We start from the raw sequence: 26,446 nt of genomic DNA on the forward strand, positions 1-26,446 counted from the left end.
TTAACGCCTATTTCAGTGGAGGCCTGAGGAGAAAAGCACCAAGAACATAAATACAGAAAAAAATTGAACATTAATTGGTACAGTAGTAGAAACGGTGTTGCTCAGTGATTACAGTAATATATACAGAATATATACATAAAAGCAGGAATTTAGCTGGATGCCAGACGGTAAGGTGGGCTTATTTACTTTTAGAAGTAGATGATTTTCAGATCTTAGCTGCCTGCATTTAACTCCAAAAAGTTAGTTAGCTTTAATTTATCAGGAAGCCAAAGCTGCCACAAAGCCACTTTAGATGATTAGACTGGATGTGGAAAAACATTTGACAGCGCATTGTAATTGAGTGGGAGAGTTTGAGGCCTTTTGACTTTCCCTCAAGCTTAATACTGCTATTCAAAGAAGTATACTTGGACTTGGCAGCAAGAATTAAATTCAATGGAAAGGGGAACCAGCGAGTTGTGTCCTTTGTTTCTCTTACTGTTTGCCATTTATCCAGAATCATTGAAAAGTAATATACATCGTTCCTACATTAAGGGCTGGAAATGCAGAATAGGGATTATAACAATTCCTAACAAACCCAGACAAATATGTCAAGCATGCATTTGGAACACTGAATGAATAGCAGGATATAAGGTAAACAAAGGTAAAACAAGGGCTGTATGTGTACACCGTGCCCCTACACATGACCTAGTTCAGAATTATTTACATTTATGGGGGCAATATAAAATGAAATACCTGGGAGTCTGTATCACACTTAAGTGTCAAATATCCCAATGTCTAATGTGGTTAGAAATGATAAAAGATGAGGAAGATTGTACAGAGCAGTGAAAGTAGACCTGGGTCAGAGAATACTACCTTTAAGATGTATATCCTGATAGAAAGGATTGACTAAAGTAAAGTATTACTAAGTCTTTTGAGTGAAAGCGCTTAACCGAAGTTATTGAAATACCAGTTGAGTTCCAGGTTATTTTATGGACTTTTAACTGAGCCAGCGCATCACTAATTGTTGTTTTTGATGCACAGTATATGCTGGTTTTCCCACAGCTTAACATTTGTTTTATTAGTTTTTTTATTTTTCCGTTTAACAGTACGTTTGAACGTTTTGTTGGCTTAACCTCTGTGTGTTCTAGAGGTATAAGCATTTTATTGGTTGTCACGCTCAATAAAATAATTCAAGCCGATGGTGTTTTCTATAAGTCCTTGAAAGGAACTGTTTCGTTTGGCAGTAAGGATAGCTGGTCATATTTTTGCGAGAGGAGATTATAATGCAAGTGATTTGTGCAGTTGCATCCATTTAATGTTAGCTATTGGTGAATTTTTGTATACTTGGATGTGTCAGTTACCTTTTAGCTAACCAAGGAGTTGGATCACTTATTGGAGCTCCGTAAAATTGCTATAACCTGTTGAATAATCTTCTGATGTATAACATTTCTATAATGGGGTTCTCTTTTTTTTCATGGAATGCGCAATAAAAAGACTGAATGTGATAGAAATGATACAAAGGATGCAGCAGCTTTAGTCCTACTTCATGCATGACATTGTAAGAATCATTGAATTTGTGAGGAAGTGTACTAAGAGGTAAGTTTTTTCTTGGTCTGTAGTTATTCTTTGAGTAACTTGCATAGACCAATTCATGCTAAAAGTAGGAATGGATGGAATTAAGATTGCAGGATGAAATTTGTTAGTTGCACATAATCTTTAAATGTTTTTGCTATACTGCTAGACTAACAAGTGCTTGTTGGAAGTCATTGTAATCTTCATTTGCATTTCTACATGTATTTTGTAGTTTCATGGCTAGTGATTGAAGAGCATATCAGTTTGTCTTCATTACAGTCATACTTAATTGCAAAATGCACTCTTTGGATGCCTAAATCAGTAAAGATTGTCAGAACTTTTCTTTTTGGTTTTAATAGTGATTTCTAGTATCTGAGCTATTATATTACTATTAAACATTGCAGCAGGACTTAACAAAAAATACAGTACTGTTATTAAATATCAAGTGGTATGTTGACAATGATTTTAAGAGTGTCCATATCTTCATTTTTGGAGAGGACTAGTATGCACCCCCCACACATGTTTAGCAACATAGTGGAAGGGCAAGCTTTAAGGGTTTTGAGGCTTTCCTCGAACTATATAGATTTTGAGAATGGCCTGGAATATTTGGGTAAAGCCTTCAGTGAAAGGGTATTCTAAAAAGGAAATTGGGCAGGCATGCTCCAAGGTAAGGAAAGAGAGAGAGAAGGGAGAGGCAAGCCTTATTTTTCTGATGGACATGGAAGGGTGACAGTTAATGGTAAACGAGATCTAAGAGTTCCCATGATTTTGCCTTATGCTGAAGATGTCAATAGTGTGAAACAGATAATAAAATATGCCAATTTCTATTTATTGGTTGACGAGGAAACTAGTCAAATAGGAATGAAACCTAGGTACACATACAAAAATAAATTGAATTTAAAGAGACAGCTTTGTTATCCTAAGTTATTGAAGTCCCCCACTTTAGTAGATGTAGGCACACGGAAATGTGGAGCTTGTGCTTTTTGTCCACATATTGACAAATCTCTATTTCAGGCACCCTGATACCAGGTATTTATGGCAGATTAGATGCCTTGCTGACTGTAACGCTAAGAATATCGTATATGTTGCCTACTGTGTGATTTGTTTTAAATATGTGGGCAAGACAAATCGTCGGCTTAGAATGTATTGTAGCAAGAAAGGTCAAGATTATAGTGCTATTGCTAGACATACACTTTCAGAAGGGGAAACGGTTTCTTGTTTCAGGTCCTTCAAATTAAATGTGAAAGTCCTAGGTTAGGAGATATAGTGAAAAACACAATGTGCAGAGTTAAAATGGATTTTGCACGTAGGGGCATATCTAGGGGTAGGGTTGAATGATGCAGTCCCTTTGAAGACAATATTGAAAAATAGAAAATTGAAGCATTAAGCTAATAAGTATTATTTGCTGTGTTCCACACCATTTATAGTTCTTTGGTATAGTTTATACTAATTTTTTATATTATGTTTTTAATTAGTTTGTCATATATATATATATATATATATATATATATATATATATATATATATATTCATATTTATTGTTTTTATGTCATCGTCTCTTAAAAAATTCCTTGTTAAGTTTTGGAGGGATTTTTAAGTGATTTTATTGGATGTGTTTCAATACAAAAGACAGGCTGTTTGCAGAATTTGTAATGTGTCTGAAGTAATGATTGGAATTACGAAAGCGCTTGCACTCAGTAAATATCTTTGTTCTGAAAAGAGACTGTTTATTGCCTCAGCTTTGGGATTTCATTTAGATTCGTTTGGAGTTACTTACAGCACTTCCATTTGAGGGATTTTTGGGATTTATTCGTCTTTACATAGTTTAAAACTACCTAACACTACACTGGAATCTCTAAAAGATATATTTGTTGTTCAGAGTCAGGTAAAAGTTAATTAAATGTCTGCAGCTTAGCAAATGTGGTTTGGCAATTTAACACTAAAGTTTGTTTTTCTTTGATAGGAAGAATAACGGACCTCTTTTCATCTGGAGACTTCAGTGATTTGACACGCCTTGTCCTTGTTAATGCAGTTTACTTTAAAGGAAACTGGAAGTCTCAGTTTAGGCCAGAAGACACCAGGACCTTTTCATTTACAAAAGATGATGAAAGTGAAGTGCAAATTCAAATGATGCACCAAAAGGGTGACTTTTACTATGGTAAAGCAACATTTTAGTTTGTTAGTGTTCATTAGATGTTTGTAATATACCTGCATTCAGACTTGAAAGAAAGCCAACTGATTTGATGTTATCCATGTCATTATTCCTTACAGTAGGGTATTGGTCCCTGTATCGGATCTGAGACGGCAACTTTACCTCAAACAGATCCAAGGCTGAAGCTCCTCCCTCTCCCATAATCCCTTGCTGCCCTCTAACCCTTGGATCTTGTTTGCCACTTTCCGCCAAGGACGTGATCCTTGGCTCTTGCAGATAAGTGCTTTCAAATTCAGCTTAGTGTTAGTATCTAATTTAACTTTAGTTAATCTTTGGGTTTTAATCTTAGTGCTAGTCTTGTCTTTACCTCCCCTCCATTAGAAATCTTAACTTTTTGACAGGGAAGTTCCACCCTTTTTGCCAGTTAGGCATTTGGCGCCTTCTTTTTCCCATAGTCCGTTTAGTCTTCTTTGGTAATGTTTCTGTGTTGTCTTCCTTCATTATTTTCTTCAGGCATGTCTGAGAAACCCTTTGGGTTCAAGAAATGCTCCTCATACGGTTGGAAGATGACCAATTCTGACTTGCACGAGGTGTGCTTGTATTGTTTAGGAGCTCCTCACCTGGAGGTGGAATGCAACGTGTGTGCCGCATTCATCCCCAGGGCTTTGGCAGAGCACCATAACACATTACTGCTTAAAGGTATGGTTCAGGGGAGTCCTTATATCTTCCCCTTCCGATTCTAAACAGAAGGCCCCTTCCATTCTTACTATGGCTTTTAAGAAACCCAGGCTTTCGGATCCTAGATCCCTGGATTCAACCCCAGCCCTGGCTGTCTTGGGTCCAAGGTTTTCGGATCCCAGACCTGTGGATTCTTTTACTGGTTCCAGGGTCTCCTCAGAGCAACGGCTCTCGGATCTGGGCAAGGCCAAACCTTCCTGTGATCTGAACAGTTTGTCGGATATGATTGCTTCCTCTTCTCAACCTTCGGATCCCTCAGGCTTGTGTCAGGTGCTTCTGTAGTTAGAGGATTTGGCTTTGTCCAGATCCTCCAGGCATTTGTTTTCATCACCTAGGAGCCGATCTACAGAGTGTGGACACAGGTCTGTGGAGTCCAAGGTTGGAACCTCAGCTAAGTCTACCCACTACTCCCCCTTCCTCTAGATCATCCAGGAGTTTACCTTTGGATATGGACAGGATGATGAGGAGCGTCCTCAAAGCCCAGATAGAGTTGGGGCTTCTGGCATCCCCAGTCCATCTGACTAGGGGAGCCACTCTACTCCCAGGCCACGATTCTCCTCTTCCAACTCCAAGAGTTTTAGAATTTTTGGACCTGTTTTCCAGCGGTCAGATTTTGACTGTCAAGTATTCCCTTTTTCATGACTCCGTCAGGGTCCTTGGCCTGCTTTGTTCCTCTGCCCTCAGACCAGAGTGGGCCCTGTGCCAGAGTGGTTGATGCTGGCTCTGTGGGGATGGGGTCTGGTCCAGGCCTTTTGGATCAATCCCTTTCCCTGGGGGTCTCTGCCCTTGACAGCTCCTGACTAGTATCATCCGGTGGCTGCGGGGCTTTGGCTGGGTCTGTTTCTTTCCAGGTGGCCTCACCCTCCAGGAATGGGGATGGGACCCCTTCCAGCCCGTCAGCCTTCCGGATGGTAGAGAGGACCTTCTCCAGGACTGGAGTAACATCTCCCACTCCTCTAGGTCCTACCATACCCCTCTCTACTTTGGGTGGTCAGGCCTCTTTCTGTCCAGGGTCAGCCCTCCCGTTCTAACCTTCAGGGAGTTTCCTCCCCTCTTGGGGCCCCTGCATCTTCTGATTCTTTCCCTGAGTCACCCACTGAGGAAGCACCTCGTAACAGAAAGTTCTAGAGGAGGAACTTGGACTCCCCTGTGGAGTCCCTCACAGAGGACATGAACATTGATGAAGGAGGTGGGTCCCCCAGATTTCCACCTGATGTCTCCTTTGGGGACATTCTCGAGGTCCTGAAGCAAAAGGGCAGATGGTCTCCCCAACCCCTATCTTCGGAGGAGTCCATGTTCCTGAAGGTTTTCGGGATTAGCCCATCTACTTTTTGAGTGTCCCCCCCCTGCTGATGAGTTGGTAGATCTTATCGCCAGCAGGGCTTGGAAGGAACCTGATACTGTGGAACCAGTGCCTAAGCAAGTAGACAAGTTCCTTGGTCTTCCTGCGAACCGACCCTTCTAGAGCAAAGGAGTCCTGGTCGAGGTATTGTGGTTGCTGCTGCCACCAAGAAGGAGCTTGGTTGAACCAGAGCTCCACAGTCCTTTCCCCAAACAGGGAGTCTTGTGCAATTGACTGACATGAGAAGCGTGTGTTTGCCTCAGCCACTTTTGGACTGAGAGCAATTAATTACCTGGCACACTTCACCCGCCTTCAAAGGGACCTGGTCATAGAACTCACCACTACCCTTATGGAGTTGTTGCTGGAGGAGGACCTCAAGACAGTGTCTCGCAAGCTCTGGACTTTGACGTCCCTCTCTAATTCTTCGATGAGGCTAATTTCCAATGCAGTGGAAGCTACCTCTTAAACAGCAGGTACCAGGTGTAAGGTGACGTACGTGGTTACGACTATGCAGGTTTACGGAGTCCTTCAAAGTGTCTTTTACCAACTCTCCCTTCAATGGGTCCACCCTCTGTAGACCATCTGTGAAAGGAACTCTAACCCATAGTGAGCAGGAAGGGAAGACTTTTGTCCGTGGTTGGGATCAGGTTTTCTGCTTCTCAGAGGTCGTTTTCCAAGATCCAGTGAGGAGCTAAGAAAATGTAGTTCCAGCGTCCGTCCTCCTTCCAGGACGCTCCTGAGGATTCCTCTTCCATAGGCAGGGGGAGAGAATTCAACCGCAGATGCCGACCTAGAGGCAGAGGGGGTCCACAAAATCGGGGCTCCAGGGAACCCTTCTCTGAGCTGCCCTTTCAGCATTGCTGAAGCATTGCCTGACTGCCCTGGTGGCAGTCAGGGGCTGTCTTTCCCTTCACCCACTAGCCTGGATAAACATCACCAGTGATCAGTGGGTTTTAAACATCATTTCCAGAGGTTATTTAATTCCCTTTTCTCAACCCCCTTCTATACAAAGGTATCTTCCCAATGTACCCACTCCACTAGAGGGCGTTGGCCTTCAATGAAGTTGCACAACTTCAAAAAAAGAGCCATCCAAGAGGTTCCAACAGGACAGAGGATCTGGAACTTACTCTTGCTTCTTTTTAGTGCCAAAAAAGACCGGGGACCTGCATCCTATTCTGGACCTCTGCAAGTTGAATCTGTCAGTCAAGAAGTCCAAGTTCCAGATGGTCACAGTTTAGTCGTCTTTTTTTTTTTTTTAGTCCGTTCTGCCTCTCTTAAGCAAGGGTGACTGGATGTCCTCAGTGGATCTCCAGGACTCCTACTATCACATTAAGATAGACAGGCATTTGAGAAGACATCTTCACTTCAGAGTAGGGGCCAGTCGTTATCATTTCAGAGCCCTGCCCTTTGGACTCACCACAGCCCCCTGGGTGTTTACCAAATGTATGGCACTGGTGGCAGCTCACCTGAGGCTGCAGGGATTCTAGGTGTTTCTGTACCTCAATTGGCTCCTCACGGCACCCACGAGGCATTGACTCTCACAAGCCATCCAGTATGTCCTACTCCTGTTCAGCCAATGTGGGATTACAGTGAACCTCTCTAAGTCCAATCTGGTTCCCATGCAAAAGTTAGCGTTCATAAGAGTCCATCTAGACACCGTTTCGGAGATTGCAGCCTTAACTGTGCACAGAATTCAGCTGATCTGGTATCAAGTTATGCAAATTTTAAATCTTTTGAATCCTTCAGTCCACTTGGTTCTTCAGACCCTGGGATCTATGGCCATGGCCATACAGCTTGTGCCACTGGTGAGGTACCATATGCAGTTTTTACAGTGGACCCTGGCGGTTCAGTGATCCCTTCTGACTCAGCCTATGTCCATGTACATATCCATAAAATTTATGTCACTGTGCAGACGGCACCTTCTCTGGTGGCTTCAGTCTCAGGATGTCCTGTTAGGCAGGCCATTTTCACCCCTCCACCCAAGGCCACAGTGACCACAGACGCTTCCCTTTTGGGGTGGGGGCATTTCCAGGAGAAAACAGTTCAAGGTACATGGTACCCCGTAGAGACCAAGTTGCACATAAACATCCTAGAGATGAAAGCAGTCACCCTAATGTTGCAAGTCTTTCAGGACTGCCTCCCTCTGGGGACAGACAGTTGCAATTTAGGCAGACAACATGGAGGTGGTCTGGTATATCAACAAAACAGGGGGAAACACGTTCTGACCCATTGTGCAGAGAGACCATGAGAGTGTGGGAATGGGCGATGTTCTCCAAGTGCTTTCTTCTTGCAACTCGTATTCCTGGGGACTCCCAACGTATTGGCTGACAAAATCATTATAACTGTATTGAGTCCTCATGAGTGTTTTCTCAATCCAACAGTGGTGAGCACATTTTTGATCATGAACCATGCTGCAACCTATTTAGTTCCCAGCCAACAACAAATGCAGTCTGTACTTCACCCTGATCCTCCAACCTGGGGAGCCACTGAGGGATGCTGTAGTCCACGAGTGGCCTCTGGGTTTCCTTTATTCTTACCTTCCTATCCCCTTTATCTCCAAGGTCTTGCAGAAAGCATGTCATTTGAGGACACCTCTGATATTCATAGCAGTTTTCTGGCCTCATCAGTTGTGGTTTCCCTTCCTAAGGTTGCACTTGAAGTATCCCCCTTGGATACTGGATCCCTGTCGGGGTCTAATCTCCCATCTGTCAGGGCTCCCCCTTTCCAATCTTCGGATCCTTTGTGTAACCGCAAGGTTTTTCCAGTTTCAGTGACTTTGAAGCAATCCAGGCTAGCTTCCCCTAGCAAGGATATCATTCTAGCCTACCAAAAACCTTCCACCAGAAAGGTTTAAAGGTTTATAGTGTCAAATGGAAAGGGTTTTCTATCTGGGCTAAGAGCAGGAATCTGGACCCTTTTTCTGCATTTCTGCCTGATATTCTCTTGTTCTTGTCCTTACTCTTTCAGGGAGTGGCAAGTTTTTTCTGCTATTAAGTTTCACTTGGCAGCAGTTTCTAACTTTCTTGAGAATAGCGAGCCTACGTTCTCTTCCTGACTCAGTAAGGTCTTCATGAAATCTTGTTCCTTCTAAGACCACTTGTTAAAGATCCCTCGCCTCCTTGGAAACTAACCTTCATGCTGCAGTCTCTAACTCGGAACGCTTTTGAGCCTTCTAGTTTGTGAGATTTCAGGTTTTTGTCATGGAAAATGGCCTTTCTGTTGGCCGTAACCTCAGCTTAAAAGGGTGTCTGAGCTACAAGCACTTTCTATTGCTCCCCCATATAGTCTTCCACAAAGGTAGTGTCTCCAAGTGAATTCTTCCTTTTTGATTAAGGTCTCCACTGAATCCAGTCTGAACCAATGTATTCAATTGCCAGCTTTCTTCAGAGTTTATTCTGCATACTTTGGATGTACACAGGCAGTTGCAACTTTATCTATATAGGACTAAGGAGTTTCGCAAATCAGACCAGCTTTTTGTGACTTTTCCCTGAATAAACATGGCCTTCACTTTTCTAAAGTGACCATCTCCAATTGGATTTCCAGTTGTATCTGGACAGTTTACTCCAAGAAACATCTTGAGGTCTGCGGCTACTTTTATTTTTTTCCTTCGAGGCCAGACTCTCCATTGATGATGTTTGCACTGCTGCCACTTTGTCTAATCCTCACACCTTTATTTTCCATTACAAGGTTGATTTGGTGTCCAGGAACAGGGCATCCTTTTGTTCCACATGTCCTTCCTTGAAACCTCCCAGGATGTATTGTAGCTGGGGGGTCTGAAGAGTTATGTACTTACCATAACTTGGCACCTGTGCTATCCTATGTCATTATTCCTCACATTTCCCTCCCGCCATCCCCCTTCCTTGTTGGATCATCTGAGGAAGTTGGAGTTTTGTAGTTCCAGGACTCGGTGCTTTTCTACTTTTTGGGTCATAGCCATCGTGACTGTGTTAACAAACTTGATCTGAGGGTTAGAGGGCAGCAAGGGATTATGGGAGAGGGGAGGAGTTTGAGCCTTGGATCTGTCTGAGCTAAAGTTGCCAACTCTGATCCGATATCGGATCAAATACCCTACTGTGAGGAATAATGACACAGGAAAACACAGATGCCAAGTTGTGGTAAGTACATAACTCTTTTTTTTTTTTTTTCTTTAAGTTGTACTTTCTTGCCTGTCAATTGAACGTGTTACTGGATGTGGTGCTTTCATTCTGGGTTTTATATAAAATTTGAATTGAGTGGATGCAGTGCCAGTATGTTGACAGGTTGTTTGTCTTCGCAGTCAGTGTTGCAGCACTGATTTTCACAGTTAAGTTACTTGTTCTTAATGCAAAAAACAGGACCACAACAACTTCTTGAGGTGCAACAGTTGTACCTCTAGCATTCCAATTTCTTTAGAATTCAGCAAGTCAGATTAGTGGCATTCAACTGTTAATCATATGTGTTGACTGAATTGATCCAAGTGGATCATTTTCATCCCTGGCCTAGACCAATGTGCGCGCGCACACACATTTTTTTATTTTTTATTTATCCTTTGTTAACCTGGTTTGTCCCACTAGGCTAGTATCACTCAAGGTGATATGTATACTACTAGGGAAAATTTGACCAGGGCATCAGGAGATTTCCCTTACTCATTGCAAGTGGGACACATTTTGTATGAGCACTTCCTGTTTCCATGTTGGGTGCAAAGGCAGCCCAGAAAAACAGGAAAGTAAATGGTAATAGAAATAAATAATGGAGTGGTAGGTGAGAGCCAATATCAAGACAAAGAAAGCGTGCGGGATTCTGAGGAGATGTTTCAAAGAAATCTGTTTGATGGAGATGACTTGGCAAATGATGTGTATAATTACAACCCTTCAATCATGCGGGATGATTTACTTAAAGAAATTGTGATGCAGAGTGAGCCAGAAATTCAAGGAGACATTTCCTGGGGGGGGGGGGGAGATATGCAAAGAAAGTAAAAGAATTCAAAAGGGGAGTAGTAGAAAAGAAAAAAGTCAGAAGGAAATGAAAAACTAAACTATGTGGTAAGGATTCAAAGTAAAGAAGACAAAAATGGACAGGTACAGTTTTGAACAGAGATGGAAAGAGACTTTTAAAGGAATTTTGAAAACGTTATGTAAAGAAGTACTGGGCATTGTGAAAGTTTGATAAGAGGTTTATGGGCTGGCAAATGGGATTGTAATATTGTGTTAAAAATATACATATAAGCATGATTAAATGTGGAAGGGAATAAGGGTATCAAAATACTGAGCGCAGCCCAAAGCATGTTCTTTTCCACAAAAAGGACATTTGATAAGCAACTGTCCTAAAAGAAAATGTTATATTTGTGGGGAAATTGGACATGATTCAAAAATATGAATTGAAATGTTATAAATGTAACAAAATTAGATATTTATGGATAGATTGTAAAAATGAAGATGAGTAAGGAAAAAGAAGAAAATGAACAAAGACCAGAAAAATGAGGACGTAGAAGAAGGCTTTGAAATAAATGATAAATACATAAATTGGTTGATAGTAAAAAGAAAGGGAATTCCGTTGGTAAAAGGGTAAAATACAGAAAAAAATATTTAAAGGGATAAGTACAAAAGAAAAAAAAGGAAATGGATGAAAAAGAATAGATATAGATAAATATATATATATATATATATATATATATATATATATAGCTAATTGTTGGGGGTTGGTATAATGGTGAAGGTCTCACAAGTACAGTATTTGATTCTCACCTTTGGGAGGAAAAATTTACTAGGCTTAGAATAGTCCATTAAGGCTGCCAGCCTGGTAATTGGCTATGAACATATGAAACCTTGAATCTAAGGAAATGGTAAAATGGAAATTTTTGAGTGCTTTCTGTAACATGAGTATAGTATAGAAAATATAGTAAGACTAAGGATTTTTGGAATGGTGTTAAACATGTGATGTAGATGTAATTGTGTTAGAAGACAAGATTTTTAACAAATGAAATATTACAAACAGAGAAACTATGGGAAGGAAAGATAATCTGGAATTTGGGAAATGAGAGTTGTTACCCAAATTCTGTAGAAATAGTATATAGACTTATAACATTATATGCTTGCGCTAATTGTAAAGAAAGGGAAAACTTATTTCAATAGATTTTCAACTGTGTAGTGATAAATATGAATATTATAATAACGGCAGACTTTAATTGTAATTTAAGAGCCAAATATAAAAAGAGTAATATGAAATGCTAGAAGTTGTGGTAAATTACAGCTTTGGAACACAAATTCATGAACTTAAGAAGGGGCTATGTGTAGTACTAAAATAGATTATTCTATAGTATCGGAAGGTTTAGTTATATGCAAAGGGAAGGTAGCTGAAACCGAATTTTCTGATCATCTTGCAATATGGCCAAAGATAAAGGAAATTAAGTAGTACATAAAATAGGCAAAATAATAAAAAGGATAAATGAAATGCATGGAATGAAGCAGGAAAGAGATTAGTAATACAGTTATAGAAAGATCATATTACTGAAAACATTTTATAAAAATTGGTCTGAGTGGTGGATGATATTCAAAAATTGATCTGAATGGTGAATGATATTTAAGGGAAAATATTAATGTTTTTTTTACAGTGGCAATATAATGTGAGAAAAGTAGAAAAAGAAAAATATAAAAGAACATATGCACTGGAAGATTGTCAACACAAGGATAAAAAATGCTTTGACAGAAAAAATTACATGAAGGAAGCCAAGAAAAAATACAATAATTGTTATTTAAGCAAAGATGTATTTATTTTTATAAGAAAAGCATTGAGTTACTTAAGTGGATTAGTAAAGGAAGATGGTAGTGTAATGCAAGAAATAAAAAATGTAAAAGGTGAAATGAAGAACTGGGGAAATGATTATGAATAGTGTAATACAATACATACAAGAAGTGTTTAAAGAATAAGAAACTAGTGAAAAAGTGGAAAGTAAAAAAAAAGTTAACAGAAAGAGAATGAGTTGGAAAACATTTTCTTTAAATGAGCTAGATAAAGTATTAGGACAAGTAAATTTAGGTTTGCCTGCAGGACCAGATGGAATAATGTATGAAATTTAGGGGATTGGCAAAACAGATATATATATATATATATATATATATATATATATATTTTTTTATTTTTTAAAGATATTCAATGAATGGTTAATTGAAAGTTTTATGTATAAAGAATTAAATAGAGTAATTTCATATGGAGAAGGAAGATAGACAATTAAAAAATTGAGACCAATGATATTGAATAATAATTTTAAGATTTTTATAATTTGAAACTAAACTGGAAAATATTATGGAAGATAGTTGATATAGATTCCTTCCTCTTTATACTATATAATTTCACCAAAATATTACTCTATCAAATACCCTTTTGTCGTACCCTTTTGAGAGAATCACTTATTTGTCGAATGCTGTGTTTAGTGAATTAATTTGATCAAACTGTTTTTGTTGTCCACCTTAAAAGAATGAAACGTTTAACATCACTTAGCAGCTGTGGAACCCGGAACCATTTTATCAGTATACTTTATATTTAAAACATGAAAAATATATATTTGCAGACTGCAAACTATGGGCTATAATCCCAGTCTACATTAGACAGAGCTCCTCGCTAACACTCTTCAAAAGAAACCTTGACGAGTGGATGGGAAACAAAGTTTACCTCGGGGGTCACTTCAGTGGCTCTGCTGGACAGAGGTACAGGGAGCTAATCTAAGGTGCCGGCGAAAGCCAACACAAATCTGGCTAAGCTTATAAATGCCTTCAGGCAGATAGCCTAGTTACCTACCTTTGAACCTATGAAAAATCAGTTTACTAACCTCTAATATGCTTAATGAAACAGCTTTGCATTTGGAGGGGGCCTGTGCCCTGCTGCACCTCCCAAGTGGTGGGCTTCACCAACCCCCGCAAGTCAAATATACCAACTCTGAGATCAAACTATGTTGATAAAAAGGATAAACTAGAAATAGGCTATGAATATTCATGCAGCCAGCGGTATGCATATTCATTAACTTTCACCAATTGTTGAATGGTTAACTGGGTTTAGGTGGGACTTGCTACTGTGGATATTCTATTCCTGGTGCTGGCCAACAAAAGCAATTCGATAAAATGAAATTCAAAGATAGACTTCAGCAAACAGGACCTTCGATCAAAAGAATTTAACAAAAAGGTATTCAGTAGAATAATACTTCAGTCAAGTGATATAGACCCAAGGGGAAGGTTTGTCAAGAATTATTAATGATGGACAGATTATAAATAGAAAAGGGAAAATCATGGTGGGAAACCTTAATAAGGCATTTGATACAATTAAACATGAAATCTTATGGGCAGTAATGAAAGAATATGATACAAGTCCGAAAGTTAGGAAATGATGCATGTCAGTGTATAGTAATAAAGTAGATATAGTTGTAAATGGATGATTAAACCAAGAATTGTATATAAAAATGGTGTAATACAGGGATGTCCAATGAGTTGCAGACTCTCTGCATTAGTTATAAATGTGATAGCATGGAAAATAAATTACAAAATGGAGGAGGCAGGGTATATAACACCTGAAGGTCTAAGAATTCCAGTTCTGTTAACATATGCAGATGACATTATAATAACTTCAAAAAAAATAAAATTTGGATAAAAGTAATCAATTGCACAAATGAGTGTCAAGAGGTGATAGGGGTAGCTTTAAATAAAGAGAAAAGTAAAGGTTTAGATGATATGATAATGACATTTCTGTGTTCTGTATAAAATTTGGGAATAAAGATGCAAGTAGAATTCAGTGTGTGGGGGGAACAGTAGCAGAAATAAAACAACCTGCCTTTTCTGGAGAATGTATACATTATTCAGAAAAAAAGCTTATTTGATAAATTCAGTACTGATGGGAAAAATAGCATACTTAGCAAGTGTATTTATGTTGCCAACAGCATTTAAAAAGTAATTACTGCAGATATATATATTTTTCATTTTTATGGGGTTCTAGATTAAACCCAGTAAAAAGAGGCATTTTGTATGCAAGTAAAGAGGAAGGAGGTTTAGGGTTAATTAATCCAGTAGTATAATCTGCTTCATTAAATTTGTACAAAGTGTTAGTCGATTAATGAAAAAGATGAGAGGTTAGTAGTAAAGTTTTATAACTGTAGGTATGATAAATTTTGGGGTTTGGTAAAAAAAGAATAAAACAAAGAGCATATAAATTAACAAAATTTATTATTTTTTAATAATGCACACCCACAAATTAGTCTTACCATTTAAGTGTACATAGTCAGGGAAATGTCCTTGAGCTGTTTTTTGTGTTATGTTTCTTATTACACTTTGTAACATCTTTATTACCACTGGATTGCAAATACTTCAATTGTTTTATCATTCCAGTGACGTTCATATCTGTTTTGGACAAGTTCATTTAAAAATGAGTTGTGAAATATACAAAACCTTTAATAAGAGAATATTGATTGCATCAAGCCCTTCAGTGTTATTTTTTGTCGAAGAAAGGGCTGCTTTGGAGAAAATCCCCTTTATCTCCATCTCAAGGTTTTGGAGATTAGTGTGGTAAATCTAAGATGGGTATAGGGGGAAAGAAATGAAGAAAAAGCCTTTATTTAACGTTGCATCAATGTTGCAGTAGCCTAAGCAATATCCTTTCCTAGGATATGACCACCAGCCAGATTTCAAAGCTTTAGGGCACTTTTCCCTTGCCCAAACTGTCACTGGCCTAAGCGGAGCCACTTAAAAGGCAGATTGGGCACCAAAAACCTCCAGAGCAATCAACGCCCAAGTGCTTTTCTTCTACGGGCTTTGTGGAACTAACGGTCTGATAGCAATCCTTTCAAAGCTAGGCAGATAAGTGCTATTTGGAAACCATTTCATCACTTTTCTGTGAAAAGCTTTTTTTTTTGTTTTTGTTTTTTTAACCAAACTGTTATTGTACACTTGGAAATATTTTTCTAGGCCTGTCATATTTTTGAAGGGATTTTTACATTCATGATGCTTGTGTGGCCATGCTACGCAAAATCTGTTTTGAATGTCATTTTCTGCATGAGTATGCAGATTTAATATTTGCTGGGCAAGATATAGTGCTGCTATTTCTAACTGTCTTGGGAAATTTTATCTTCGAACTTAAAATTTGTCGGAATGTTCACCAACTCAGTCAGGATCCACTTTCCCCTTATGACGTCTCTTTTTCTGTCTTGAACATAGAGGTAATGTTGGTCTCCCTAGGTCTTGCTTCCCAGTCTGCAAGAAGAAGAAAATTCTCTTTGGGTGGGCCAGCTGTATCACCACCTCAACCACTGGTAGGTGACTCTGCTGTGACTGTTATTGGTTTCTTGGACCATCCATCTGTTGCTTCTGGTCCTTTTAGTGTAGCTTCTCAAGATGCCACTAAAGACTGGGCAAATGTCAAATGCTCTGCAGCTGTAGGGTTGCTGTTACTGGGCAAGGAAGAACCACTCTTGTTGGTCTCTAGGGAAAGAGTGGAAGAAGGTTTACAACTTAGCCTGGGTAAGGTGCCGATTCCCAGACTAATGCTGTTGTCTTGGGCTGTCGCTTTCCATGAAGTTTCCACTAAGATAAAGCAGGAACTTAAAAATGTCTCCTGTTTCTTTTAACTATGGACTGAAAAGATTTGTTGCGATTTGCTAAGAGGTTGTTCTTTGCTTTTAATGCATTAAATCCTGGTTCCTCATTACATTCTGGTAGAAAAAAAAATTCCTTCACAACCTAACAATGAATTACAGTCAGATGAGCTGGAATGGGAACTAGAGTATGATTCTTTAATTTGCCTCAGGCTGAATATTCTAATTATAAAGTTTTTTTTTCTGATTTCCCCCAAGAAGAATTATCTTGTTTTATGCTGTCAACAAAGTAAGAGATTTATTTCAGTGGGGACAGAATTAAATCCCTATCTCCTGTAAAAGTACTGTGATTTGCTACAAATGGAGTTTTCTCAACCTGCAGCTGTTCCTCCTGTGTTGCTTGTTTTATTAATAGCTTGCATTGTACTTGGCCGTCAGACATCTGTTCCATCAAGTCTGACACAAATTCCTCTTCTCTAACCCCATATCAGATCCTGCAATGATATCTTTATCTGTATCTTCTGTTACTAAATGTATTATGAATGCTAATCCCCTTTCCCTCCAACAAGGATTTGAAAGCCTTTGACAGATTTGGGAAATTTATTCTTCGGCTACCTTAACTTTCAGAATTATGAACTGCAGGATTCACACATTAAAATATTTACTGGCTTCTCTTGACAACATGAAAAAGTTAACTTTTACGAGAGTTTTAACCTCAATCGTAGAAAGATTAATTGTCTGCTTTTCGGATAACCAAACCCTCTTGAAGTGTTTTGGTTATGCTGATGCTTTTTCCAGAGCTGATACTACTACTACAATTATGAGAAGATTTGCTTGGTTACATTCCTAAGACCTACTACAAGATGTTAAAGTTGAGATTTTGAATTCTTCGCTGAACAAAAATGTGTTATTTAGGCCTTCTGCTTAGGAGGTTGTTAAATTTCTGAGATGCAAATTGATTCAAGAGGTCATTCAGATTTTTCAACCTTCCTTTTAAAGGTTTATTAGAAACTTTACTTCCTTTTCAGGATCCTTTTCAAAGCAGCAGAATAAGCAGTGTCAGCAAAGTTTTAGCAAGCACAATTCCAATATGTAGTGGCAAGGAGGCTTGGAAAAAAAGGGGGTGAGGGAACTCCCAGAACCATGGATATTCCAAAAAGGCAGAATGATTATTTGCTTCTTCATCCCCCCCCCCCCCCCACACACCACCAACCTGGCAAGCCTTCAAATCTGTCCCTCAGTCTAGGCCTCTATCTTCTGCAGTAGCATGAGATTATCTCAAACAAGTGGGTTATGAGACTTTTCAAAAGGGCTACCGATGACCGTGGGAATCCTTTCCCCCTTTCAGGGTTTTCCTCCTCATTTTGTAAACTAGACATTTGTTTCATCCTTTTTTAGAGCAAATGTTTCCTAAGGATGTGTTGGAACTTGTGTCCTCAGTTCAGATGGGCAAAGGTTTTTATTCAAGGATTTTTGTGACACAAAAGAAAGAGGGAATTTTGAGAAAGAAGGGGTCTTGGACTGGTCACAATCTGTTAAGATATCCAAATTCAAAATGTTAACTTTTCTAACCCCATTACCTCTTGTACTCTCCTGCAACTTTATTGTAACATTAGACCTAAAAGATGGTTATCACATTTCCAATTTGCATGGAATTCTAGCAGTTGAGATTTTCTGTGCCTGGCTAACATTTACAGTTTAGTTCTTGCCCTTTGGTCTGTCTGCTGTGTCAAGGGTATTTACAAAGTGTCTGGCACCAGTGACTGCTCACAGCAATCTGGAAGACATTGACAGCTTTCCATATTTAGAGAAATTTCTTACATTTCCAGACAAGTTTTCCTGTTGTCAGAATTCCATGATACGAGTCGTGAAACTCCTGTTTAGTCTGGCATTTCAACTGAACTTGTTGAAATCATCTCTCATCCTTCTTATTCTTTAGTTTCTCTGGGTTGTCTTCTAGATCTCTCCCTAGAAAGAGCTTTTCTTCACTGGACAAAGCAGAGAGCTATTGGTATGTCTTCTAGATCTCTCCATCCAGTCTCTTCTCGGCATTCTGAGTTTCATGGCTTTTATAATTCTCATGATTCCCTTAAACTAGACATCGCATGAGAAGAATTGAATGGTACCTTAGGTCAGTCTGGATTCTGCATCATCATCGACTTTGTATTAAAATGTCAGTACTTGTAATGGTCGACTACCAACAAACAGAAAAAAGTCAAACTGCAGCAGAACAGCGAATATCAAACATTGCTCTTTTCCTTTAAACTTTTTTTTTTTTTTTGCACGGGCTAGCCTCCTTGCACTTCCCAGTGTGAGGAGGGGCAAGTCCCCACACCCCCTCATAAGTAAAATAAATATATATATGCATATAGATATCAACATTCAGATTGCCATATCTTGTTGAAAAATGAATACTCTATACATAGCCATCTCGGACTTGTTATACACAAATCTGTTTTTTCATCCATTAGGTCTCTGTATTTTGGGACTCACTAGCGCAGACCCCAACATTTCAAATTGTTACCATCATTACTCCTTATATTTTTAGATTCCAGTTCTGGATTCTGTCAGAAAGGAGTTACTTTTGTGTGATGACCAGTTATCCCTCAGTCCAGGTTGTACCTTCTCCTTTCAATCCCCCCCCCCCCTACACCTGTCACAACAGATGCTTCAGACTCTTCTTTGGGAATTTCAAGGAGAGACAAAAACAACATAAATGTCAAAAGAGATAGCCTAGTATGAACCTATGAACCTATCTGCCCTAGGGCATTTATAAGCCTAGCCAGAGTGTGTATGGCTTTCGCCACCCATTTTAAATTAATTTTGCTATGCCCTTTTTCGAGGTTAGTATACTGTGCCTCTGTCTAACAGTGACACAGAAGTGATACCCGGGGTAAACCTACAATCTCCCATCCACTCATCAAGATTCCTCTTGGAGAGTCAATGAGGGACTCTGCCTAACCTGGACTGGGATTTTATTCCAGAGTGAAGGGAGCCTCTGGGTTATGAATCTGTCCCTCCAGCATGTCCTATTTATTTAAGTGCTGAGGTTCAAGTCCCTCGAGCGCGTAGCTCGATGGGATTTGGATTTTCTGAGGTGCAGCATGTCCATTAATTCCGGGTTGGACATGGCTTTATACGTCAGGCACAGTTCGCCTCTGAGCAGGCGGTATGCTGCCGAGTAGAGCGTTTCTTTAACCGGGCAGCATACGGCATCTGTTTGAGCCCCTTGATCCTCTTGGTGAGGTACTTTTGGGGTCTTTCCAGTTGCTACAGGTGTCTGGTAAGGTACATCCCAAAAGGGGCATTGTACTCAATTATGGGCCTGATGAGGGATGAGTAAAGAGGCACGATGACCTCCCCTGATCTAGATGTGAATCCCTTCATGATTAGGTGGACTATATAAAATGTTTTTCTAACCACTTTGGCCACGTGGTTGTCAAATGAGAGATTGCTATCAACTTGGGTCCCCAGGTCCCTAATTACTTCTTCTGTACTTAATGGAATACCACCTATGTGGTAATTTGTGGGCAGTTTGTTTTTGCCAAAGGGGACGACTATACACTTTTTGGCGTTTAGCTTGAGGCCATGGTTCTGGCACCAGTTGTCTGTTTCTATGAGGCCCTTTTGGAGGATGCTTGTGTCGGCTGGAGAGTCTATTATAGCGCCCAGTTTGCAGTCATCTGCGAACTTGGTCAGCCACAGTCCTTCCATGTTGGCCTGTACCTCCGAGAAATATATACCGAACAAGAGAGGTCCCAAGACTGAGCCTTGTGGGACGCCACTTGTAACTGGTTTGGAGTCTGACATGGCTCTAGCTATTCTAACCATGTGGGTTCTGTCCTTGAGCCAGTTTGCAACCCATCTAGTGACATAGGGGTTTATATTTAAGCTGGTGAGCTTATCTATAATGCCCGAGTGGGGTATTGTATCGAAGGCTTTTGCGAGGTCCAGGTAGGCTGTGTGGACCACCTTCCCCTTGTCAATGGCCTTGGTGACTGTTTCAAAGAAATCGACCAGGTTTAAGAGGCAGGATCTGCCGTTAAAGCCGAACTGGGTAGGATCCAGTGTCTGTAGGTCCCCAATATCTTTATTTATAAGGTCCATGATGATCCTTTCCATGGCTTTGCAGACCAAGCTAGTGAGACTTATGGGGCGATAGTTTCCAGGATCCGTTGAGGCACCACCTTTGTGGAGAGGGACCACTGTTGCTGTACGCCACTCTTTAGGTACATATCCTGTAGTAAGGCTGAGATTGAACAGTAGTTTTAGGTTTGGGTTTAGCTCCTCTTGGAATTCATGTAGGATGCAACCCGGGACACCGTCTGGTCCCATTGATGCTGTGTTTCTTGCTTTGGAGAGGGCAGCTCTTACCTGAGCATCTGAGATGTCAGGGGGTCAGCACTCTGCTGGGATAGATATTAGCCCTTTTGGAGATGTTGGAAGTTATCAGTTCTTTAAAAGCCTTAAATTGTCCTTGTTTCCCCAGAAACTCTGCAAATTATCACAGACAACACCACAGTGATGTGGTACATAAACAAGGGGCTATCTGATCTTATCCTCTTTGCAGATGATTACCAGGGAGGTAGCAAAGCACTTAGTCTGATTCTTCAGGCTTCATGCTTTCCGATGGAGCAAAATCTTGTGGCAGACGAGCTGGGCCAGGGCAGTCCCTCATGAATGGAAGTTGCACCTGTGTTTCTTTCAGGAATTGATCTAGCTGTGGGAAACACCTGAAATGGTTATTTTTATCTCTTTTCAAAGCAGTCAAAGACGGTCTGCTCTAGGATTCCATGCAAGCAGACCTGGAAGATAGATGCCTTTTCATTCCCATAGATTGGAAGCTCTCTGTATGTCTTTCCACATTTTCCACTGACACCCAGGATTCTTTAAAAGATCCAGAAAGATTCCCCAAAGATTGTGGTGGCAACTTATTTTTGGCCCAAGCAGCAGTTAATGCTTATCAGTTTTATTGCTGCAGTAGCCTTTGGCTCTGATTTGTATCCTGCCCAGGATGTAACAGCTGACCAGTCTTCCGTAGTCTTTGGCTCCCTTACATGCATGCACCCAGGCTGCTGCGGCTTGGGCTCCAAAGGGGCGAAAACGGCAGCCTGGGCACCAAAACCCCTCAGTACTTGTCTCTATTTTTGACTATAATGTTGTTGCATTTACTATTTTACTTCATCTGTCAGGATATTTTTAGCTGAAATAAGTTATTTTTCACTTAGGACACTTATTTGTGGTAAATGTGTGCTGCTTTTATGCAATTTCTGTTCTTTTTAGAGAAATTGTGTGCTAATGCTTCTATACTGTTTGACACAACTTACTTTATGACCAGCTCCTTTAGGCTGCACTTACCAGGGAAAAGGGTGTTTCTGGATGTTTGGGAGCAAAAGTGTACTGTTTGTACATTTACTTTTGAGATTTATTGGGATAGGTATGTGGAAATGGAAATGTGTAGTGCTTGTGAACAATTTAGTGACAACTTTTCTTTCATCCTACTCTTTCTAGCTGCACTTACTGCTGAACAGATCTCGTTTACATGCAGCGAAACATGGATACACTTGCTTGCCCTTCTGTCCCTTCACCTACTGCACCTAAGAGAAAGAAAACTTTTAGGGAGCCCTTATTGACACTACAGGCTCAGTCACTGCATCAGCCATTAGTGGGTGCACCAGTGGCCTTGGCTTGTTACTGTCACCATGGACTAAGGGTAAGCCATGTCCTGTGTGGCTGTTCCAGTGTCCATTCTAGCCATGGAAGAACCACTTTCTTGCAGTTTCTTCAGTCATGGGAGTTTCAACAAGTGGTTCTTCCCAGGGTGGCTGAGTTTAGAGATCTTTTTTCCAGGTTGGTGTCCCCCGTAAGTCAGTCTCCATCTAGGGATGTCCCTAGGAAAAAGAAACAAAAATCTTAAACATAATTCTTCTGAAAACAATTTGTCTGTAGATAAAGATGAATTAATTCCTTTGGCTAAAGGCTGACTGCATGTTTTGAATCCAGTGGAACAGCAGGAAAAGTTGAGTATAAAACAGTGATCTGAATAGTTGTCTTCATTTGCTCTTCACCCTGTGGGACACTTATCTGGGATTGATCTGACTCTGCCGCATTTCTCCAGCATCGGATGTGAGCTTCAAGCTCCTCCCCTATCCATAATGCCCCTGTCTCCTTCCTCCCTTCAGATCTTGTTTGCCGCTTCTAATGTTCGCATAGTAGTCCATGCTCTAAGCTATTTTTTTAAAGTTTTTTCTAGATTTTCTAGCTATCTTTAGTCCTTTCTTTCTCCCCTTTCATTTTTCTTGCTCTTTGCGCTCGTGTCGATGCTTTAGAAAAAGAATTTTTTTCCCACTTCTTTCCCCGTCGTGTGTGTGTGTGTGTGTGTGTGTGTGTGTGTGTGTGTGTGTGTGTGTGTGTGTGTGTGTGTGTGTGTGTGTGTGTGTGTGTGTGTGTGTGTGTGTGTGTGTGTGTGTGTGTGTACGCGCGCTTTGGGTTCTGTCTTTCCATCCTCGTGGTGGAGACACCCAAACCAGGATTCAGGAAGTGCAGTGTGTGGCCATAAGCTTTCCCCTGTGGATGGCCACACTCTGTGCATTGTGTGTTTAGGGGTTCCTCACCTTGATTCCTACTGCTCCATCTGCATGGGGTTCAATCCCCGTGCATTGATTGACAGGAGGAATAAACTTCTTCTTGAGGGCCTCCTTAAACCTCCCACTGCAGAAGCCCAAGCTTCCTCTTTTGACCACTTCTAGACCCCCCCTCCACCCCAGACTCCGGGATTCAACCTCCCTCCAAGATGACCAGGAGCGGAGAGAAGCGCAAAAACCAGGATAGGCCGAGGAAGTGGTCCCCTGACCGCCCCCGCCTCAGCCAAATCACCAGCAAAATCTCACCCAGTCTTTGGCTCGAGTTCCCCCTGGCTCTGTTCCCCTTGCTTTTCCCCAGAGCTGGAGGTGTCTCAGAGCCATTCATCAGTGTCTGCTTCACCCCACCGGCTGTCTAGACCTGTGTTGGTGGCCTCTTCTGCTAGGTCCACCCGCAGCCTCTCTGAAGCAGAGGTGGACAGGATGATGTGGAGGTTCATCCTCATGCAGATACAGATGGGAGTCTTGTCTGCCTCCTCTCCCTTCGGGGCTGGGGGCATGCAATCCGCTTTCATCCGGATAACTTCTTCCTCAAGCCAACCCCCAGTTTCGGAGTCTTCGGTGTCAAGGGGTTGGCGCTGATAGTTCCTCAACACCAACCATTTAGCTTTGGCACTGGATCAGAGGGTGTGGTTTCGGCTCAGTTTCTCAGAGCTGAGCCTACCTCTTGGAGTCTCAATGCCTTGAGGTTCAGCTCCGGCTCCCCCGTTGATCCAGAGGATTACGGACCCAATCATAGCTCCAGCTGCAAGGGTGTGTTCTCCTTTTGCTTTTGATGTGGTGGAGAGGGTTCTCTCGATCCCATCGAGACCCTTGACAATTGTCTTCTGAGTCCGTCCTGGCTCCGTCTGTTTCTGGTCTGGGTTCTGCCATCTTGCCACCTCCTGGACAGTCTGCTGTCTCTCCACCCCAGAGAATTTACCCACGGGAGCAGCTGGATGTTTGAGCCCTCTCCAGAGACACCCCCCCCCCCCCCGAGGAGGTTCCTCGAAAATGCATGGAGAAACACTCCCTACCACAGTCTCTCACTGCGGACACAGACCTGGAGGAAGGGGAAGGAGGACACAGACTTGGAAGGAGGGGAAGGTCACCCCCATCACCCCCAGAGGATGTCTCATTTAGAGATATCATGGAGATCCTGTGGCGGCGTGGGGGTGTTCTGCCCAAAAACCCAACCCTGATGAGTCTGTGTTCCTGGAGGTATTTGATGCAGGACCCTCTACTTCCTGGGTGTCCCCTCCAGTGGATCCTCTGGTGGATCTTGTTCCATCTCGGACGTGGAAGGAGCCCAACATGGTGGAGCTTATCCCCAAATACCATGATAAGGTCTTCAGCACCTCTTCTGATAAACCATTCTGGTCAAAGTGATCCCCTGTTGATGTCATGGTGTTGGCGGTGGTCACCAAGAAGAAGCTCACACAGGAGAGCTCCACGGTCCGTCTGCCGGACCAAGATTCTAGGGCCTTGAACCATTTTGGGAAGCGGGTCTACACTTCAGCAACATTCTCTGTACGTGCAGTGAACTACATGGCACACATTATTAGGCTTCAGCGAGACCTAGTGAAGGAAGTCGCCGAGTCTACCCCCCCCCCCCCCGGGTTCATGGCAGAGTATAGGAAGGTTTTCTCCTCTCAAATAGCCACCTTCACCTCCATTGCCAATACCTCTATGCATCTTTTATCTCATGCTACCAGAGCAGATGGGGCTTCTATCTCGTGCTACTAGAGCTGCCAGAGCAGGTGTTGCCATCAGGCTTCACACTTGGGTCTGACTTTGTACCTTCTAGGAGGCTTTCAAGGCATCATTTTATAAATACCCTGTACAATGGTTCCACTCTGTTTGGAAAGACAGTACACAACACACTGGTCCAGAGAGAGAAGGACAGGAATACTGTCTGCTGTCGGAATCCGCTTCGCAACCCCTCAACGATCCTTCTCCAGAAATCAGACGAAGATGATGTGGTTCTGGAAGTCTCAGGTTTATTCCCAGGACACTCTGGACTCGCCCTCCCCAGAGGCAGAGGGGGGATTCGACAGATGCTGCCCTCGCGGCAGAGGGGGTCCAAGGAACCAAGGGTCTTGGGATTTGTTCTCACAGGCCCACGTAGCAGCCCTGAAAGGTTGCCCGACTGCTAGTCTCTGGAGGCAGTTAGGTGTCTACTTTCGCTACTCCCAACAGCCTGAGAGTCCATTACAGATGATCAGTGGGTGTTGTGAATCCTATCCAGAGGATATTCATTCCCCTTCTTTCAAAGGCTAATTCTAGCCAAACACCTCTTGGATGTTGCACCCGCACAAACAGAGGCAGCAGCACAGGAAAGTTCCAAACAACTCAAAAAAACAAGTCATGCAGCCCCCCCCCAATCAGTCCAGATTAGGCATTTATTACAGGTTCTTTTTAGCGCCAAAAAAGACTGGGGACTTGAGACCCATTCTGGATCTTTCCGCCTTAAACCAGTTGGTTGCCGAGACAAAATTCCAGATGGTCACCCTCCAATCCATCCTGCCCTTTCTGGAGGAAAACGACTGGATGTGCTTGTTGGACATTCAGGCTGCGTACTATCACATCAGAATGGACAGGTGCTCTCAGAGGTTCCTCCACTTCCGGCTGGGGACCAATCATTACCAGTTCAAAGTGCTACCCTTTGGTCTTGCCACAGCCCCCAGGGTGTTCACCAAAATGATGGGGGTGGTAGCGGCTCACTTGCAGCTGCAGGGCTTCCAGGTCTTCCCCTACCTGGACGATTGGCTCCTTTCTACTCCCTCCAAGCATAGACTCTGCCAAGCCATGGATTTTTTATCCAGACCTCCCACAAGTTGGGCATCACCATAAATCTCAACAAATCCCTTTTAGAACCGGTTCAAATTCTGGACTTCATTGGACCCCGGTTAAGTACCATTCAGGCCAAGGTTTTCCTGACACCAGACAGACTTCTCAAACATCATGTCTTGCACGTTCTTTAAGTTCCATCGCCTCCAGCAGAGTTTGTTCTAAGGGTGTTGGGGTCCATGGCGGCCACGATCACCCTTGTACCCACAGCACATACACATGAGGGTGCTCCAATGGACTCTGGAGGTCCAGTGGTCATTTAAAGATCTACCATTGTTGTATCCTGTTAGTCTATTGTGAATATGCAGGGATTCTCTACTCCGGTGGATTCAGGCCCCGGTCCTTCTTTGCAGTTGCATGTTTGTTCTTCCCTCCCCTCTAACCATGGTGACCACTGACGCCTGTCTACTCAGGTGGGGGGTGAGCATTGCTTGGGAAGGACAGTTCAAGGCATGTGGTCTTCCCTGGAGACCTAGTTGCATAACAGTGTCCTGGAGATGAGGTTGGTGCAAATGGTGTTGCAAGTTCTTCACACCCATCTTCACCTAGGGATGATTGCCATCCAGACAAACTATGTCTATAGTCTGATACATTAACAAATGGGGGAGAACCAGGTCTTATCCCCATTGCCACAAAGCCATGTG

At 41.8% G+C, this 26,446-nt stretch overlaps 1 protein-coding gene across 1 annotated transcript in view; it reads left to right on the plus strand.

Annotated features, from left to right (window-relative positions):
- SERPINI1 (serpin family I member 1) overlaps positions 1-26,446 on the plus strand; it is a 645,085-nt gene that overhangs the window by 69,747 nt on the left and 548,892 nt on the right. Inside the window, exon 3 of the mRNA XM_044070737.1 lies at positions 3,515-3,709. Within this exon, the coding sequence (XP_043926672.1) occupies positions 3,515-3,709 (195 nt within the window). The remainder of the gene's footprint in view (positions 1-3,514; positions 3,710-26,446) is intronic.

This window comes from Protopterus annectens, chromosome 4.part1, assembly GCF_019279795.1.
Source record: "Protopterus annectens isolate FY-2018-M chromosome 4.part1, PAN1.0, whole genome shotgun sequence".
NCBI lineage: Eukaryota > Metazoa > Chordata > Ceratodontiformes > Protopteridae > Protopterus > Protopterus annectens.